This window comes from Camelus ferus, chromosome 4 (assembly GCF_009834535.1).
Source record: "Camelus ferus isolate YT-003-E chromosome 4, BCGSAC_Cfer_1.0, whole genome shotgun sequence".
NCBI classification, from domain to species: Eukaryota; Metazoa; Chordata; class Mammalia; order Artiodactyla; family Camelidae; genus Camelus; species Camelus ferus.
The window spans coordinates 70,995,271-71,015,521 of record NC_045699.1 but is presented as its reverse complement, the minus strand read 5'-3'; the positions used below and the strand labels follow the sequence as shown (position 1 = coordinate 71,015,521).

At 51.3% G+C, this 20,251-nt stretch overlaps 1 protein-coding gene across 21 annotated transcripts in view; it reads left to right on the top strand.

Annotated features, from left to right (window-relative positions):
* Positions 1 to 20,251, top strand: part of RAPGEF1 (Rap guanine nucleotide exchange factor 1) — a 128,823-nt gene that overhangs the window by 76,251 nt on the left and 32,321 nt on the right. For 20 of the 21 annotated variants that reach the window (XM_032478705.1, XM_032478698.1, XM_032478697.1 and 17 more), the window contains 6 exons: positions 10,154 to 10,242; positions 10,950 to 11,102; positions 11,567 to 11,690; positions 12,142 to 12,325; positions 13,477 to 13,977; positions 18,303 to 18,505. In XM_032478705.1, coding sequence (XP_032334596.1) covers positions 10,154 to 10,242; positions 10,950 to 11,102; positions 11,567 to 11,690; positions 12,142 to 12,325; positions 13,477 to 13,977; positions 18,303 to 18,505 — 1,254 coding nt within the window. Of the gene's footprint in view, positions 1 to 65; positions 226 to 10,153; positions 10,243 to 10,949; positions 11,103 to 11,566; positions 11,691 to 12,141; positions 12,326 to 13,476; positions 13,978 to 18,302; positions 18,506 to 20,251 lie in introns of those variants that run through there. The other variant, XM_032478709.1, reaches the window with a different exon arrangement.

Here is a 20,251-nt window from a genome sequence, read left to right as displayed (position 1 = left end):
AGGCCATCCTCATCCCTGCTGGCTGCGTAACACATAAGACCCTGTTCCCAGACTTCATCCACTAGAGTGAATGCTTTCCAGTGTCTCTGCTGCTCTATCTGACAGCGATTTCTCCATGCTACAGATGGCTCTCACGGCAATACAAGCCTTTGGAGTAGTCGTCCTGATAGTCAGCAAAGCTACCAGAAGCAGCCAGCCTCCACTGGGCCTTGTATCAAATCTGCAGTGAGTCTTTATAGCAGCTCTGGCTGTGCATGCTTGCCAGCTCGACAGAGTGCAGGGGGAGTTGTTTTTGCATTGACTTTCAGCAAAACTCTCAGCATGCTACCTTTTCATGTTCTAAAAACTTCTGGGATTCTTGGTAGAAAAGTAGAATTGAGATGAGTAGGAAATGAAGCTGCCTGTATTTGAAATCTGTGGTGTGGCCATGAATTACTGCCCAGGGGAGTCAGAGGTGGCATCATAGGAGATGATGACTCATAGTTGAGGTGGGAAGCGAAGTCCTTAGAGGTTCTGGAATTGGGTTCCAAGGGGTCAAGCCTAATTGAGAAAATGAGTCCTGATGGATGAGGAGCAAGACGGAATGTAGAGTGTGAAACGAGTGAGAGAGAGCCTGTGGGTCAGGACTAGGGCTGTGAGCAGTGGGAAGGTGCAGCCCTGCTGTGACATGAGGCCACGTAATGTGGTGGACAGAGGGCTGGCCTAGACCCTAGCTCGATTTGAATTCCGAGTTCACCACTTACTTGCTAGTCTGAGAACAATGGCAGTTGACTCGTGCTCCGTACCTCAGTTAATTGGCCTATAAAACGGGGACAGTAACAGTGCCCTATATCATCACGCTGTGGGAAGGGCTAACTTAGTTAATACATGTAACACTTCTCGAACTAGGACTAGCACATACTGAGCACTCAGCTCTTAGCTGCCATTTATTATTAATTATATGGTGTTAGACATATGCTTTGCAAACACATCCCTTGGCTTGAATAAACTGTATTCTCCCCCTTTCTGGATCCTCCAGTCCAAAATTATAGCTGAGGTATTTACCCTAGGTTCAAAAAATTCCTTCCCCACTCAGCCATGCTACTAGACACCTGAAGGCTGCCTCCGTGGACTGACGTTCCCCAGAAGCTCTGGAGAGTAGACTAAGGACCCCCACAAAGGGTGAAAATTACAGATGCGAGGCTAAGAAAGCGTTGCTGGACATTACACATTGCTCCAGCGTGCACCGCACTTCCCGGGCCATCTGGGTGGCTCCTGCCTCCAGCACCGTATGAGCAGGGCTGTGGTGTCTGCTCAGGGAGCTTTACTGAGTTCATTTAGAGGGAGGCTGGACCTGGTGACCTCACCGTGTCCTCTGATGGCTCCCAGGGTCTCTTCATTCCCAAAGTTACTGGGTCCTACATGGCCTGTTCTGGCCAGTGAGGCCTAAGTGTGCAGCCCCGGGTGGCTGCTGTGGCGCACCTTCGTCTCCTTCCAGATTTTGGAGCGCGGCCACACACAGTCTCGCATTCAACCTTCCCAGCCGCTCTGAGGTCAGCAGGACAGAGTGAGACGTGGCCTGGGTCACACTTGGTCAGCCTAGCGTATGTGGTTCTGGCCCACCCTCGCCTTGACCTTCCTGTCCAGGCTTCCAGAAATGCTGTTACTAAAAAGTGTTATTTTTCAGTTGACGTTGTTAAGGTTTCTTTCTACCAAATTGATTATAATGAGATGTTCAAAACAAGTTAGAACGTCCGAAATAGAAGAGGGAGTTTCTAAGCATAAAGCCTTGTGCTGTCCCAAGTGGACTTCCTTTATGGAATCATTAGAGGCCACTGTACCAGTTGAAAGGCATGTCTCAGAGGAAAATTTCTCTGGTTTTTCAACTTGAGCAGGATAAGAGGGAGAGAGGGAGACATCTGTTTATTATGAACCTGTCAGTGTGTGAAAGCAGGTCACTTTTCGACAGTTGTTTTTAAAATATTTTAACCAGAACAAAGATTCTCTTGGTGAGGATCTCTGTAAATTCAATTTTGTTTCATTTATTTAAGAAGCATTTATTGAGACTCCCCCATGCGCTGGGCAGCGTGACAGAACCAGAAATGTAGAGAGAGATGAAACACGCTGGAGCTTACAGTCTGCAGGCAGAAAAGGACGACAGTCAGAAGCTTGCCGCTGTGTAATAACCAGGACCGGTGCTGCAGAGGAAATAGCTCATGTTCTTTTCTGGATGTACGAGTGACCTTCCTTGTTTGGGATTGTCAGAGACGCTTCCCCAGGGGAGAGACAGGCAGACTGAAGGAAGAGCATGAACTGACCCGCGTTGCTGGTAGTTTTTCACAGTTGGAGTCCGTCAAGGCAACGGGGGCGATCTGGACACTATAGCCTTGGCGTTTGTTGTTAAGGTCTAAATAATGATACTAGGTAACATTTATTACACATTTGATGCTTATAACAATTTCAAGGGGGATGTGATCGCCTCATTCCCAGGTATGCAAGCAGCCCCAGGCAGACCAGTAGCCAGTGGCACGGCGATGATGTACCCCCGGGCCTGCTGCTCCCCGGGCTCTGTGCTCACACCTCCGCCCTCAGCTGCTTTCCACAAGGGGAGAGATTCATGGTTTGGCCCAGGGATGCAGTGTGCCTCATCTCCAGGCCAGCTGGCCTCCAGCCTCTCACTGTCCCCACCAGGCTTAGGACACCTTGTAAGCGCATGTCCTTGTGTGAGAGACCCTTAGTCATCTGGGGGCGGGCTGTGCGGGAGTGAAACACACCCACGAGAGTGCCGTCACCCGGCTCGGAGGGGGCATGTTGGCGCGGTCCTCTAAGCTGACTCATCATCTTTCAAGTAACTCATTCACTTGTTAAGTGGAATTTTTTTAAGAGTTGAAAAAGTGTTTTAAAACAGGATTACTTTGTTTTTGTCCCTGAATGAGTAGTACCATCCATCATTTAAACCCCCACATAAATACCACTTGTTAGCTCTGTAACCTTGGGCAAGTTACTTCACTGAGTTTCAAGGAGGTTTTAAAATATTTACCCTGAAGATTTAAAGATAAGTATATAAAGTACCTGGTAAGTGCTAGGTGCCTGGCGAACTGCGGGTAAGTACTGTTAACTGTAGAAACACTAACTTCTAGAACAGCTAATAACATTTACCAGTTCTTGACAGTGATTGTGGCTCTTTTCCATGTGATTTTATAAATCTCAGGTCGAAAGATAGACCTCTCATTATCTGATGTGGCCCAGACAGGTGCTTCACCAGCGGGAGCCTGAGACTCAGAGATGTAGTGACTCCCCAAGGAAGGAATTTAAAGGCCCTCACTTTCCTGTTTCTCAAGGAACCACCTCCAGCCTAGGACTTGCTGCTGGAGGACTGAGCTTCTCAAGGTCAAAACAAATATACCAGTTTGTCGTTTCAAAACCAAGACCCCAACTCTTCCTAACTTTATCTTTTCAGCTTTTCTTCTTATCTCGGATGTACAGCTACTCGCCCATCCCTCTGGGTCCCACTGTGCCCTCTTTGCAGACCGTCTAGGGATCTTCCTTGTGAGACCTAGAGCCTCGCGTGCGTGCGCACACACGCGCGCGCACGCACACACTGTTTTTAATTTTAAAAAACATTTTTTTAAGGCTTCTTACACTGACCTTGAGGGAGAACTTTGGAATACCTACATTTCTGTCATTTAACCATCACCACCCAAAATTGGGCTTGTGTACCAGACTCACCTTGAATAACGGGATATTTTGAAAGAAATGTTTTCCTGACTGTATCAGTTAGGAATAGATTTGACTGCAAGAAAATCTAAAATAATACTGGCTTATAAAGGTAGAACTTTATTTTTCCTTCATGTATAAGAAGCCTATAGCTAGGCAGTCCAAGGCTGGTAAGGCATTTTCACAAAATGGCAAGGGATGTGGTCTTCTAGCCTGCTTTCCTGCCATCTTAGCACACAAATTCCACCTTGTGGTCCAGAAGGGCTGCTCAGTCTCCATCAGTTATGACTACATCCCATTTAGCAAGGAGGAGAAGAGAGTAGCAAGTTTGCCTCCTCCATTTAAGGGTGCTTTCTTAAAGGCTCACAAAACTTGCATTTTATTGGCCCGAACTTGGTCATGTGCCCAACTAAAATTCTGTTAATAAGGAAGAGCAGGTGATGTGCAACAACTGTCTCTGCCACACTGACATTTCACGTAAGCCATCTCTTTTATTCCTAGTTCAGCCTATTTTAAAGTTTTTTATTATGATAAATTTCAGACATTTGCAAAAGAGAGAACATTACGGTGAAGCCCCATCACACAGCTTGTTTCCAGTCTTGTTTCTTCTAGACCTCTTACTATTCCCTGAATTATTCCCTGGAAGCGCATTCCAGACATCGTATCTGTTCATCCGTAAATACCTTAGTGCCTATCTCTGGAGCAAGGCAAACTTTCTGTAAAGGGCCAGACAGTAAATATTTTAGGCTTCTCAGGCTACCATCGTCTTTGTTGCATATTCTTTGTTTATTTTAATTTTTTTTTTTTAAACAAAGCATTCTTACCTTCAGGGCCTTACAAAAAGCGAGCCCTGGGCTGGATTTGGCCTGGAGGGTGTAGTTTGTTGTTTTGAAAGTTTGTTTTTCAATTTCAGATCCAAATACAGTCCAGACACTGTATTTCATTTATATGTGTCTGAAGTTGCCTGTTCCCTCTGTTTCTCTCTTTGCAACTTTTTTGGTTTGGTTTTTTGTTTTTGTTTTTGTTTTTGTTTGTTTGTTTGTTTTATTTTTTAGAAAGGGTTGTTTCTCCTAAAAGTCTCCCACACTCTCGATTTTGCTGATTGCATCTATGGAGTATGGTTTAATGTATTCCTCTGTCCCTTGAATTTCCTGCAAAACTAGCCTGAACCAGATTCAGGTTTTTTGTGTTTAGAAGAACATTTCCTCTGTGCCGCTCTGCATGTCCATCAAGAGTCATCTTTCTGTTTTTGAGGTTAATAGCCATTGATGGTTGTTGCCTAGATCCACTAATTCCTAGGGGTTTTAAATTATGATGGCCTTCTAATTCTTTGTTATCCTGTGTTGTAATTCTCTGGGGAAAGGCAGGATCAATGCTAATCCCTTCCTTTATTTACCAGTTATCAAAGTAATGAGTGTTTTTAGCACCCTCTAACGTGGCCAGTGAGTGGAGGTTTTTGTTTTCTCTTTTGTTTGTTTTGGAGGGGAGGTAATTATGTTTATTTATTTATATTAACTTTTTTTTTTTTTAACGAGGTACTGGGGATTGAACCCAGGACCTTGTGCATGTTAAGCATGCGCTCTACCACTGAGCTATACCCTCCCCCCGAGTGGAGGTTTTTAATACATCATTTTGAACTCCTGAATTGAAGCGTCCTTCGTATGTTCCAGCCTACCGCAGTCATCATCCTTAGTGATGCTCAGGTGCCGCCTTCTAGCAGCAGCTGCTTCTTCAGGTGGTTTCCTGAGTTCATGTTGATGTGACCATGGACATCTTTGATGGTTTTCTCACTTTGGGATATGAAAAGATGTTCCAGGTTCATCTTGTGTGCGTGTGCTTGTGTGCTTGTGTGCGTGTGTGTGTGTGTGTGTGCGTGTGTGTGTGTGTGTGCGTGTGTAAGAGCACTTTCATCACCTCAGAAAGTAACCCTTTATACTCCCTGCGCCCTGGTCTCGTTTCTCCCCACCCCGCACCCTTAGGCAACCACTCATTTACTTTCTGTCTCTACGGATTTGCCTATTCTAGACATTTCATGTATATGGAATCATATACTTTGTGGCCATTGTAATGGCTCCCGTCAAGTAGCGTAATGTGTTCAAGATTCATTTGGGTTTGGGTGTGCTTTCGTTGTTTCGTTTTTTCAAATAATGGGTGGCTTAAAGTAAGACATCTGTCCTCTGATAAACCCTTCCCAACCTATTTTTTGAGCAGTTCACTGCGTATTTTTCTAATAAATGTGCTAACAGGAAGTGCTCCACTGGACATGCCTGCTTCTCCCTGCTCAGGGGTGTCCGTGTGGACGTGCGTCCTGTCTGGGCCGGGAGCCGGAGCAGCAGCAGCTGCTTTGGGGCGCACGTGTGCTTTCTGATCCCGGTGCTCTGCTTAATTACAAAGGTCAAGAGAAGGCCTTTCAGTTACCTGTAAGCTTGTTAAGGGCCTTTTTTGGGGTGATTCCTGCAAGCTTTATTGTTTGAACTTTAGTGTTTTGCCCCAACTCAGTATTTTACTATTTTGGAAACACAAGTGCCCAGTTTTAAGTTACACCCTCCCCTCCTGCTGACCCCACCCGGCACTGCTCTCTGCCGCCTCCTCAGCATCTTGCAGGTGGAATCTGAGATCTCCTCTGGCTGCCTGCTTTCGGGGCTGTTGTAACCTCCAGAAGCTGACTTGGGGAGTCACGTGCCAGCCCAGCCCCCTTTGACACCTGCCTGCCTAGCACTCTGCCTCCTCTTGGTCCCGTGTGAGAAGGAAGACACTTCCTCTGTTCTGTTGCTGCCTCACACTCACATAGGATGTGGGCAGGGAAGGTCCCTTTTTGTCACCACAGAAAAGTCACACTGGGGCTGGACACCCCTGCGATTTCTTTCCCTTCAGCTACAGGAAACTCCCCACTGGCCTATATCCAGTGTCCTTAGTGAGGAACTTGTTTTAGGACAGCTGACCGGTCGAGGGCCTGTGTCACGGCCATAGCGCATCTCCCTGGGCTCTGGTCCCCAAACCCAGGAGGTTCACATGCCAGAAGGTGCCCAGGGATGGGTGGCGGCGGGTCGGGAGGTGGCTGGAGCAGGGGCCGCAGCCCCAGGGCTGTGGAGGCAGGCGCTTTCCAGTTAAAGTGTGTTTTCTCTCTGTGTGAACCTGGAAGCGGGGGCCTTTCCTCCCGCAACCAGGGTCCCCTCTGCCAGGACCGTCCCGCCCTTACTTGAGCGCCAAGCTGTGCTCTGACTGGTGGTCATCTAAGATGGAAGCATCTCTGTGATCATTCTCAAGACGAATAAAATGAGCATGGAAATAAAGTACCACATGTTTAGAAAAGCACTTTCCCAGATGGCTTTCTGGCTTTTGAAAACTGCTTTTCAGCAGACTGGTGGCCGTTTGGTTTACAGTCGCTGGCCCTGGGCACACAGGCTAATGCCACAGTCTGCTCAGTCTTTCCTAAAAACCTGTGTCTCAAGAGGGTTGAAGAGTCTCACATCCTTGTAGAAATCTGGCCTTCGGTGGGGGGTGGGGGTGTTGGGCCAAGTTACAGGTGGTCGGCTCTGAGTGAGGTGAGGTGTTGGCTGGTGGCTGGCTGCGTTCAGTCCTGAGGGGTCTCTTCCTCTCGCAAGAGTGCCGGCAAGTTGAGACTAGAGACCTTCTGGCTGGTCTGTTTGGGCTGGAAGGTCGGAGCTGAATATGGAAAGCTGCTTACCTACTTTTATACCCTCGTCGGGCCGAGGCCAGTGACCTGGTTGGGGGGTGGGGGTCTCTGTCATCTGATGCCGCATTGGAATTCGAGAGCACACTGCACACATGTGCCTCTCGGTGCATGATTCTTTTGCCCTCATTCGTTCATTGAGTTCACACAGCTGCCTCTCCAGAGAGATGACGTTCTAATTATAATTGTTCATGAATCAATGAAGAGTCAGTGGAAGTTTTTTCCCACCTCGCAGATGTAAGTGTGCAGACTTCTCTACTTACTTTTCCCCTGCTTGTGAAGAGGCTGAGTGTGAGCATGGGACCCCCAGGGCTCTAAATCTCCCTCTGGAGCCCTGACACACTTCACTCGTGTGGCCGGGCCGCATGCTTTTAGGATAAACTGCCTTTCCCGTCCTCCTCCAGGCCGTGGGCGCGGGGGTGAGGGTCGGGGCGGCCTCCCTGACACTTGCTGTCCCTCCTGACCATGTTGTCTCTCGTCTCTCCGTCTTGTCTGCAGTCACCAGCTAGGTCGCTGTTCCTGAAATATTGGTGAGATTACATTAAACTTCTAAACTGTGAAGGCAGGAAGAGGCCAGCCTTCTTTCCTCTTCCAGTACTTGATTCTCAGGGATCTCACCTCCACGTTTCTTCAAGAAACGGCGGTTACGGAGCAGGTGACAGCGACTCTGATTATGTGGAGCATGCCTGTGGTTGTTTTTTCAATTAGTATTTCAGAAGTAATACATGTTCATTGTAGAAAATTAAGAAAAAGCAGAGAAACAAGAACAGGAAAATAAGGGGTATTTCATAGCCATATTTTTTCCTGTGCAGGTATCTTGGTTTTGTTTTGTTTCCAAAACATGCTGCACTGACACCAGTGTACCTTCTGGGCTCTTTTCCCACTGAACATTGTGCGGCCTTTCTGTGCTGTCACATGTCGTTTTGTTATGAGGTTTTTTATGGCAATATAATGGTCCATTGTTTGATTCCATCAGAATTTATGTAATCAGTACCTAGTACTGAATCTTTGATTATGGAATATTGAATAGTCTAATTTTATCTGTTACATGTAATGCTGCAGTGACTTTTTTTTTTTTTTGGACTTAATTTTTGTACACATCCACGACATTTTCCTTGGGCTAAATTACTATAAAATGAATGCAGATATCCAAGACTTTTTATGTCATCACTAACAAGTCGTCCTTTAGAAAGGCTGTCCAAAGCATTGCTTCCATTCATCATGTCTGGAAGTTTCTGTTTTATTGCCATCAAAGCTGGAGAATCTCCGATGATTACTGACCGCAGATCTTTACATTTGTGAATTTCATCTTTGATATTTCTTTTGGTGTGTTCACCTTTTTTCTAGTTTTGTGTTTTCAAAAGAATCCTTGCTCCAGGAAGGATATTAACTCTGCCTTACCACACTTGTCAGGATTCCTGTGTGCGGTCTTTTGAGTTGGGAGAGGCTTTGCGATCTTGATTCAGGGGTCCACTGCTGTATTGCCCACTTCCTTCCATTGCTGCCTCCTCTGTAGCTTTAGAAACAGACGTTCATGCTGAAAGCCTGAACTCCTTGTGGGACACAAGCAGGTCCTGTCCAGGTGGTCATCAACAGGAGAGCCGATAAAGAAACTGGATTTCTCCATGCATTGGAATACGGCTCGGCAACAGCAGAGAACACATTGCTCACACACATGGAGACGTGGGTGTTACACTGAGCGAAAGAAGGTGGACAGAAAAGAGACAGAGTAGATCGGTGGTTGTGGGACTGGGCGGGCTGGGGGAGATGTGGAGGGAACACTAAAAGGTACAGAGTTTCACTTGGAAGTGATAAAAAGTCCTAAAATGGATTGTGCTGGTGTTTGCACAACACTGTGAACAGAATGAAAACAACCGAATTGCACACTTTAAATTGTATGACATAAATCTGTTCAGAAAAAGAAGACTGACACAAAAGATTACATACTATATGGTTCCATTTATTTCATGTTCTAGACAAAAGTGATCTAGGAAATACAAGTGGGAAAGTGGCTGGATGGGCAGACTGACCGGAGGGAGTGCTGGAAACACTCTGGGCTTTTTGAGTGCTGCTTACACAGTATGTGCAGTTGTCAGAACTCATCAAACTGGGCCAGGGGCCAGGGGCCGGGGGATGCATTCTGGTTGAAAAAACCAAATAGGCTCCGATCTCTTTTTTTTTTTTTTTTTTTTTTAATTAAAAAAATTTTTTTTCTGATGTCATTTTTCTGCTGGGCAATGCGCCCTAAATTTTCTGTCCATTGACAAAACTTCCCCCCAATCATCGCAGGTACCAGCTGCCACCACACCCAGGCCAGCTCACTTGGAAAGCACCTCCCCAAAACCAGGGGTTTGACTGTTGGTAGGCAGCACCCTGCACGTCGTGCAAAGGCGTCAGAGAACTGAAGGGCGGTTCTGCCCCCGCGCACTGACTGGGAATCTGTTCTGCCAGGAATTTAGTTTGTGTGATGAACTTAGTCATTTTGAGACTGTGGGGCTTGTCATTTCCCCCTTCCAAGAGGAAGTGCCTTTATGCTTTTGAAACTTCTTGATGTGCCACAGAGGTGTTTTTGGAGGGTGGGGGACATTTTGGGAAGTCACGCGGAGCACCTAAGTCAGCTAGCACTTGCGCTCACGGTGCGTGGGGAATCTGTGGGCGCAAAGCGAGGCTCGGCCGCGGAGGGCAGACAGCTGCACCTGGTGGAAATCCCGCGCCGACGGGCGCGCCTCGTGTCTCACTGCTTCTTTGTTGTGTGCGGTGTAGGAGCTGGTCAGACTCACCGTCGAGAAGCAGGGGCACCCGTCTCCAACAAGCCCAGCGAAACCCAGCCCCCCAGCCTGCAAACCTGATGGGTGAGTGCTAACCCTCCCGTCACGGGCCACATCTGGTTCGCACTGGAGGAGGACTGGGAGCCATGGGGAGCCCGCGTCAGGTCGGCTCTTCGAGGCCCAGGTTCCTCTCTCAGTGACTTCTGGGTAAGAGCCCGCATTGCTTTCAAGTGTGTGTCACTCACACACATTCTGAAGTGTTGCCTGATCTCCAGGTCCCTAGACCGCACGGCCGTCTCTGAGTGCGCCCAGGGACCCACCCCGTACTTGTCTCCACCAGCTTCCTCTCGACATTAGAAAGCACTTTGAGGGGCTGGGTCTTAGGGGTTTCTCTTGGGAGCATTTAGCTTTATCAAGAAAGGAAACTGGGGGTAATGGGGACAGTTTTAAGGCCTTGCAATAGTTTCTACACAAGCCCCTAGTGAAAATATAAAAGATACACGTGGAGCGTTTTAGAGAGCCTTCAGATCATCTGGTGCAAAGGTTCCTTTTACAGATGAGGAGACTGAGATGCAGAGTCAGAGGGACTGGGCCAAGCTTCTGCTATTTGTTGGCGATGGAACCCGACATGAAACCCCATCTCTGCCGTAGACGGTGTCTGGCTGTGTGCCCAGGGCTCCTGTGTTCAGCCCCCGTCACCCCACACTCCCCTGCCCTGGCCACACTCTGAGTCTCAGGACCTGCATGTGCTCTGTAGCCTTCTTAACACCAAGTCCTCTTCCACTCTCCAGCCAGTCTGAGCTCCCCCTGACAGATCGAGAGATGGAGATTCTAAACAAGACGACTGGCATGTCGCAGTCGACCGAGGGGCTCCCAGACTCTACGGATGAGGAGGTTGCGCCCCCCAAGCCTCCCTTACCTGGCATTCGGGTGGTGGATAATAGGTAATTTTCTGTTTTTCTAGCACCCTTCTCTATTTATGTCATAATTTGATGAATGGATGAGTATGATGAGCCAAAAATAAGACTGTGCTGTTAGGGTCAGAACTCGCTCTTATTCACCTTGGCAGTTGGACCTTCCTCGGGAGGGGCATCTCCAGATGTCAGGAGCCTGGCTCCTGCACCCTCCCCTGCCGCACACCCCGAGAACTCCCAACCACCTGCCTTTTAGCCTTAGCCAAGCAACACTGGCACCATTTGTTACAGAAAGAAAAGCAAGGATTTTCAGAAACTAGTTTTTGGCATTAATGGTTTTTGTTTTGGCAGAAGGGGAGTGGGACGAGAGTTGAAAGTGTAGAAAGTCGGTGTGAAGTATCTAGTGAAAAAATCCCACATTCTGTACCCTAATACGGTTTAGAGAATTTTTGTTTGGGCTGTCTGGCTTGATAGGGTTTCTCGGTCTGTTCCAGCCCTCCACCAGCATTGCCACCGAAGAAAAGACAGTCGGCTCCATCCCCTACCCGAGTGGCCGTCGTGGCCCCCATGAGTCGAGCCACCAGTGGCTCCAGTTTGCCTGTTGGAATTAATAGGCAGGTAATGTAGCCCCACCTGGAAAGGCAGAGGGAGGCTTTGGGTTTGGGAGTGTGGTCCCTGAAGCTGAAAGAAACCCAGTGGTCTGCAGTCCCTGGTGTTGGTCACTGAGAGCTCTCTTGGGGACGTCCAGGTTTCCTTAGTGGTCCTTCTCTCCACGGGATGCAGTAGAAGCTCCCGGGTGGGGTGGGGAGGCTGGAGCCAAGGGGCATCTCCTGAGGACATGTGTGCCCACCCTGGGCCCTCCCTGGTCGCACCCCGAGCGCTTGCAGAGGCCTCTTTCTTGGAAGTCACAGAAGTGGTGTTTCATTGCCTACAGCAGAGCGCCTTTCCAACCCGTCCCTGAGCCTGCCAGGATTTCTTCTCCTTCTCTAAGTAAAATACCGATGCCCTCCCCTCATCTCTGCCACCGTTTCCCAGCAGTTACTTGGTTTGTTCTCATTTTCTACACGAGGACTTTGACGTGGACTGTTACGCACAGAGACGACTGTCGGGAGGCAGCCACTCGTACGGCGGCGAGTCGCCCCGCCTGTCCCCCTGCAGCAGCATAGGCAAGCTCAGCAAGTCGGACGAGCAGCTGTCCTCCCTGGACAGGGACAGCGGGCAGTGCTCGCGGAACACAAGCTGTGAAACACTAGGTGAGCCGCGGGCGTCTTCGTCACCACTTCTGCCCCAGCGCTGCTCAGTGGCTTCTTTGGGGTTGTGCAGCGATGCCGGTCCCTGCTCTGTTGACCTTGGCCAAGTCATTCAGAATCTGAGCCTCAGGTTCCTCATCTGCAGAATGAGGGTCCCAGTATCTGTCTCTCAAGGGGGTTGGGAGTTTAAATGAAGTAACACTGAAACCACATAGGAGATACTCAAATGGTAGCTGCTTTACAGTTAATCCGTCAGCATGTCATCTGAGTCCCTTTGCCAAGATTAGGAGCCATCTGCGCTCAGAGCTGTAGATGAAGGCGGAGAGCCCCTGGCGACCCTTGGCAGAGGACAAAGGCGCACGAGCAGCACGCACTCACCTCGTCGTCGGGGGCCACGTGGGGGCCTGAAAGGCAGTCTGGCGGGAGGCTTATGGAGGATTAAACTGTTCGTGTCCCGCGAACTAGATAGTTCACTTCTGAGAGTTTATCTTAAGAACATAATCAGAGATTTATAGCAAGATTTCTGTCCAGAGACGTTAATCTCAGCATTGTTAGGAGGGATGATAAACTTGAAACAGTCTCACTACTCAGTGGACGGAAATCAGACGACTTACAATACATCCATTTGGTGACATAACGTGTAGCTGTATTGAAAGTCAGTTATGATTATTGATCCATGGGCAAACCCCAAAACCACTTACTTAATATTTTCCCAGTAGGGTTTAAAAAAAATCCTAGGGGGGAAAAAAGACTTTTAAGGAAATACATCCATTTGTAAGCAGAGATTATCATTAGAATACGGAATTGTGGGTGATTTTTACTTTCTTGGTAGAGTTTTGGGTTTTTTTAAACCGCTTTTCTATGGTGGCCACGCATTTTTCTTTCTTTTTTTTTTTTAATAAGTAAGCAACTCAAAAAATACAGGAAGGTGCAAAGGATAGGAGAGGAAACCGTCACATTCCCATCTGGTTTGCTTTTATAAGCAGGGAGAAAAGTAAAGAACATGAAATGAAGTGCGAGTCTGTCTAGGTGAGATGGGAGACGTGTTTTTGTCACTGTCGAGTGAACAGGACTGGGTCAAGGGAGAAGGGTGGGGTCTTTCCTTCTAGTGGGGGCTTACAGCTCACGGTGTGCTTTTCCTGTTGTAAATGCAGACCACTACGATCCTGACTACGAATTCCTTCAGCAAGACCTCTCTAACGCAGACCAGATACCTCAGCAAGTGGCCTGTAACCTCAGCCCGTTGCCAGAGTCCTTGGGGGAGTCTGGGTCTCCGTTTCTTGGCCATCCTTTCCAGTTGCCCCTGGGCAGCTGTCCCCAGCCGGAGGGGCCCTTGGCCCCAGGGCAGCAGACAGACATGCCGCCTGCCCTCCCCGAGAAGAAGCGCAGGAGTGCGGCCTCCCAGACCGCGGACAGCTCCGGCTGCAGGGTGTCCTACGAGCGGCACCCCTCCCAGTATGACAACATCTCGGAGGATGACCTGCAGAACCCGGCCTCGGTCCAGCCCGTCCCCTTCACGCCTTTTGCTGCTGTACTTCCCTTTCAGCAAGGAGGTTCCTCGGCCTCTGTCGAATTTGTGGGTGATTTCAGTGTTCCCGAATCAACAGGTGACCCAGAAAAACCACCTCCTCTACCAGAGAAGAAAAACAAACACAGTAAGCTTCTGTGGAGCTGTTGTTGGGAAGCACATGCTGTGACCTAAAGTGGTGTTATGTTTTATTGAAACATTAGGTCAGAATCAAACCAGCCTCTTAGTTTCATAGGCAGTAGGACTGCAGGTACAGGGACTCTCCCAGGAGCCTTGTCTTGTCAGTGCCGGTGCCGTTTCTGAAGCCTGGCAGGCTGAGTGCTCCGCGTGGCCTCCGCGGACCTCAGGCCTGGGCCCCACAGAGCCCAGGTGTTTGGCCTCTTGTAGATGGCAGTCAGTTGACCTGGCCTGAACACATAGTGACATAGGGGAACAAGTGTCACACAGCATTCAGGACGGCACTCCAGCGACATCTGGGTAAAGCAGAACAGATGTTTGAATTTAAGTAGCACCCCCAGGGATTCTCTGAGGAGCCCTGAAAGTATGCGGGGCCACTTAAGGGGAACCCTGGCACCAGTTTGTCTTCTGTTTGCAGACACCAGAATGTTACATGATGACCTAGAATCTGGGATTGCCTGGTTGGAGTTGCTGAGGACACTTCTTGGGCCAGATATTCTAATAGACGATGTTATTAGGGATCAAGGGTAGAGCTGAAATTTTGGATTTTTGTGTTTTGAATATTTCCCAAGTGTAAACTTGCCGTCCAGCTCCTGAGTGGACCCCACTGGAGCTTGCTTTTCCGTTAGCTCCCCTCCTGCTCCGCTCTGCCTGTCTCTGCCCTGCCCTCTCCCCATTTGACTAGCACAGGGCCACTTCCTCTTTGTCGGGCAGACTGGCTGTCACTGTTTTGATATGTGGGTGGCCACAGCAGCCCACAGCCCCAGGATTTCCTGGCCTCAGTGGAAACATCCAGCAGGTAAAACGTCAATGAGCTGGAAATTGAGACTTCATTCCAAATTCCCAAATGAGAGCATCTGATTGGCCCTGCCGAGAGCGGGCTGCGTCAGTGCAGCAGCGACTGCCCTGAGGGCCAGCTGGGCAGGCCGTGGAAGGAGGCAGCCACCGAGGGTGTAACACGCTTCCCAGCTCCTCACGGGTGTCACCCGGCTTGTGTAATGGCCTCAGTGGTGTGGTCCCCCAGCTGGAGGGGGAGCTGGCTCTGTAGGGCTTATGATGTCATTCCCATCTGTCACAGAAGTTCACTCACCAGAAACCAGGCCACTGGTGACAACAGGAACGTTTCCGCTGCTCCCCTCTCTCTGTGCGGGCAAATGTCGAAAGAGCTGTGGGCCTCTCCCCTCCACCCGCCTGGCCTTGACTGGAGCAGCGTGCTCTTGTGGGCTCACACCCATCCGTGTCCTTTCCTAGGAATCCTCTGAACCCAGGTGAAGGAGCTGCTCACATCCATGCAAACCGCACCAGATGTGTGGTGCTGCCTGGCTGCGGAGCCGGGAGCCCACCCACAGGTGTGGGGCGGCAGAGCCGAGAAGGAGGAGGGAAGGTAGCCATTGCTTCCTTTTGAGCATCCCCAAGTCTCCAGCGGCTGAAAATATTTCCTGCTAATATAGGCCCCATTTTTAGGCTCTGTCTCATCCATCAGTGTCTGTTGCACTTGTGCCTGCAAACCTTTAAAATCTCAGAGTTTCTGGTGTGGCACCCTGGGCCAAGCCTTACAGGCTCTGTCGTATCTCGTGCTTTGCAACCTCCCGGCTGGCCAGGTGTCCTTAGCCCCACGTCTTAGGTGAAGGAGCTGGAGCTCAGAGGAACCCAGCCTTTGCCCACGGTCAATGAACAGGTGGGTGGCAGACCACTGCTTCAGAGCCAGCCCGTGTTTTCCCCGCACGGCTCACTGCCCGCAGTGAGGAGGAAGGCCTCCACCCTCCTTCCTGGAGCCCGTGCAGGTTTCAGTCCTGACTCTTATGCAGCGGGTAGTCTCTTCTGTGCCCTAGACTTGAGGCTCTTGAGGCGTGGTCCTGGTCTCAGGTCTGCTCCTTGCTTCCCTTGGGGACCCTTGGAGGGCTCCAATCTGTGACCCCTTGGAAAACTCACAAAGTCGCTTTGAGGGAAAGAAGGAGATAGTCATCATCCTTAGATTTGCCTGACGCTGGACAGAGCTCAGACGTGCAGTCCCATGTCATAGAGCGTCCTCAGCCTCTGGGTAGCTCTTAAGTCCTGAGGGCCCCCAGCCCCGTGAGCCCCTCGTGCCAGACGAGCTTCCTGATTACTGCCCACAGCCCCGGCTGCTAGGCCTCCCCGGTGGCACCAGGTGCTCTAGCCTGAGCTCTTGTGCTGGGCTGCCTTTGAAAGGGGCTGGTCCTTCCTGTTTCTGGACGGTCGCAAACATCATTGCTGTTTCTCTGTGCTTGGTTAGCAGCTCTCTACAAGGACTTCAGCATCAAGGAGTTCAAGGAACTCCTGCCAAGATCACAGTTGTACTTTGAAGCTTTCCATTTTGTCAGGCAGAGGTGGTTGTGTTCTGGCTTTTTAGGGAGAAGTTGGTAGGCCTTTGGGATCACCTTCCCAGGTTTGCATCTTCCACTGGAACCTGGTGGTGTTGGTTGTAGATGGGGCTCAGACCACTGCCCACCGGAAGTCAGGAGTAAAGTGTACACTGGTGTCCCCCCGCCTGAGGGCTTCATGCCTGCCTCGGGAGCCAGAGACCGCATCTGCGAGGATGAGGTCACCAACACTGACACCAGACGGCTGAGCTCTTTGTTCTCTGGCTTCTCGCCTCTTGGCCGGCGAGGTCCCTGCCATTGTCTGTGCCAGGGTCTGTGGGTGACCCCATGCAGTGCCGGCAGCTCCGCTGTGAGGCAGCAGCTCAGCAGCAGGCGGCAGCAGAGGCAGGGCCGGGGCTTCTGAACGGGCTCTTAGTGGGGAGAGGGTCCACACATTTGGCTCAGAGCACGTCCTTTCTCACCGCTGTCCCTCTACCGAGGATGCTCTGTGCGACCTCTCCACTGGACGGGGAGCACTGAGTTCAGTGACGTATGCTTTGTGTGCCCAGTGGGTGCTGTAGAAGACCCACGCCAGGGGCTGCAGCCTGGTGTAGCAAGTCAGTGAGCAGAAACAGATGCTGAGGGATGTTCTCTAAACATTCGTGGACCCCTCCTGTGTGTCCAGCAGCCAGCAGGACAGACAGGGTCGCTGTCCACCTGGACCTTCAGCTCTTGAGTGAGAGGCAGTGAATCCTGTTGCATTTGCTTTGAAAATATTTCCTGAACCAAACCACTCTCACCACCTCCACCCCACCCTGACCTTTCACCTGAACAACCATAGATGCCCTCAGAATTACCTTCTAAAGACAGAGCAGCTCCAGGCACAGCCCAGAGGGGCCCTTTCTGTGGGCTCCGCCAGTTCAGCATCAGGCTCACTTCCTGCCCCGTTGCCCAGCCCCACGTAACCTCCCAGATCACCACCTTGCCTCTTCTGCCCTCCCCTTGCCCGCTGTGCTCTGCCCACCGCAGCCTCAGTGTGGGAGACTCCCACCGTCCTCATACAAATTCTAGAGAAGTGCCCCCATCTCCACCCCACTTCACTCTCCTGCACGGCACGTGTGTACTCCCTCGACCTGTATTTTGTCTCCCTGGGGAGGGTGTGGGCACCACATGGGCAAAGGATTCTTTTTGCTGGCCCCTGGGTAGTCTCAGCACCTGGGCCAGCGCCTGACAAGTAGTAGGTGCTCAGTAAAAGCTGGATGAATGAGGAACACCAGCTAGCTCTTGACACGCCATAGGAAGGGCTCAGAAGGAAGCAAGCAAGGGGCGAGGTGGCCGCGGTGAAGGTCGCAGTTAATCTGAGCTTGATTCCCGAGGGCTGGAGAGTCGGGCTCAGCGAGGTTTGGGGGAAGAGCAGGGTTGGCGCACCGCACGGTGTGGGCAGAGTCCCTGAGGGTGTTCCAGGAATGGAGCGGGCCGCTGGGCCAGCCAGAGCAGTGGGAAGTGGCGCTGGGACCAACCAGCCCAGCCCAGCCCCCTGCACCCTGTGCAGAGGCCACATCCCCCATCCCAAGGGAGCGGCTGGAAAGCCCTGAGGGTGTCTCCATGGGGGAGTGAAGTGCCTGATCTGCTTTTATAAAATAGACTTTGTTGTTTAGAGTGGGTCTAGGTTCATAGCCACGTTGAGGGGAAAGTACAGGGAGTTCCCACATGCCCTGCCCCCACTGTCACTGTCTCCCCCTGAGTCTGTCATAGTCGTGAACCTGCATGGACAGGCCGACATCACCCAGAGCCCAGAGTTGCCATGGTTTTGACACTTGTGTCCATGTGGCAGTGTCGCACAGAATCATCTCCCCTGGGGCCTGCTCTCCATGGGGCCCACCCTGGCGGCCACGCGGGGGTGGGGGTGGGGGGAAGGACCGCCCCACCCAGCGCCCGCCCTGTGTCCCCACAGTGCTGGCCTACATGCAACTGCTGGAGGACTACTCAGAGCCGCAGCCCTCCGTCTTCTACCAGACGCCGCAGAAGGAGCACATCTACCAGCAGAAGAACAAGCTCCTGATGGAGGTGTACGGCTTCAACGACTCCTTCAGCGCTGGCGACGCCCCGCAGGAGCTCGCCCCGCCCCCCGCCCTGCCCCCCAAGCAGCGGCAGCTGGTAAGCGGCCCCTCCTGACTGTCCCTCCCTGGACCACCCCATGACCAGAGTTTCCCATCTTGACGGGTCTCTGGGCACCGGGCTGATCCTCGGGCAGGTCGAAGCCTCCCTCCTTCCCGGCGGCCGGGCCCTGGCTGGTGCTGTCACTCGCTGCCGACCAGCCCGTGGGCAGCCTGTCTCCTGCTCTACCATCTCCCCGTCTGGGGGCGTGGCCCCCTTCTTTCCCAGAGCAGCCCAGGCAGCTGGGACTGGCCTATGCTCGGAATGTTTGCTTTCTCTGTCGACAGTCTTTTTTTCTTTCTTCTTTGGCTCCAATATAGACCTCCCAGAAAGGAGGGACTCAATCAGTGCACAGGGCATGGTCTGTGTCCAGCCATCTGTGGACTTGATTTACATAATGGGCCTAACTCTGCAGTGACTTTCACCCCACCCTGGCCGGGGACGGCCCAGTGAAAACCAGCTCTATTGAGCCAGGATGGCTTGAAACAGAGCTGCGTTGTGTCCCAGGCTCAGCGCACCCTTCCTCCTTGAAAAACACCTCCTGTGTAAGGAGTCCCTGTAGGTGGCAGAGCCCAAGTCAGACGGGCAGTCCATGAGACTCGTGGGCCAGGCAGGAAGGCACGTCCGGTGTGCCTCTCAACCCTTTTCTCTTTGCTACCAGTTTACTAACCAGGCAGACAGTGGTCAGGTTTTAGAATCCAAGGGCCCCATCCAGCCATGTCCTCCAGGAAGAGTGCACCCCAGAAGAGGATTCTCGACTGTATCAGAGCTGCATGTGCTGCTTTGCTCACATCCTGGCCAGTCTGGCAGTGCTTTAACCAGAAAGGGCCCCAGTGTGGCTAGCTGGGCCGTCTGTTACCCATTGTGGGCGGACCTGAGGTACTGCCCTGACTTTCCTGGGCGGTAGCTGCCAACCGGAGGATGAGGGTCCTGGGGTTGCTCCTCAAAGCCACCTGGGACTCAGCAGTCCTGGGACTGGGCCTCGAGCCCATGCCTGGCCCCAGGAGTACCCCAGCCTTCTACATTCAGTGGGCCCTGGGGCTGGCCAGGCAGAACCACAGCCAGCCTCTCGGGAGACAGTCTGGTAAAGGAAAGGACAAGCTCGGAGCTGGGAGTCCTGAGTCCCCGTCCTGACACTGACTAGCTGTGTCTTACTGGTGCACTCAGGGTCTCAGTTCTTCACCTGCCCTGCTCACCCCACAAACACCTGAATACGCCCAAATATGAATCTGAGTGGTTCTGAGAAGATTTCAAAAAGGAATCTTCACTACAAAAATAGAAATGCCTGCCCCAGGGACCTCTGACCTAAAATGTGGTTAAACAGCTAGGCCAGTTTTGTTGAGATTTGAAATATTCTCAGCTCCTCCCACCAGAGTGCGCAGGTGCCCACTGCCTGGCATTGGCATATTCTCTGTACCGTGGAGCCCATGAGCTTCAGAGCATTTGGGGGGAGATCCCTAATGAGCACCCCTGGAGTCACAGCCCACGTTGGACAGCTCACTGGGCCACTTCACCTCACTGCAGGTGGCCAGGAGGGGAGCTCTGGGGAGAGGCCTGCCAGGGAGCCCTGGGAGGTGGGCAGACACACTGTTGAACACCTCCCTGTGGGAGCACTGGGGGTTTGGTAAGCTGCTACATGGTCTTCACCATGACCCCTATAAACTGAGGCTGCAAAAGCTGGAGAGATGGAATCAAAGCCTACTGCTTAGAAGTGGAAGATCTGGGGACCAAGCCCATCTCTGACGG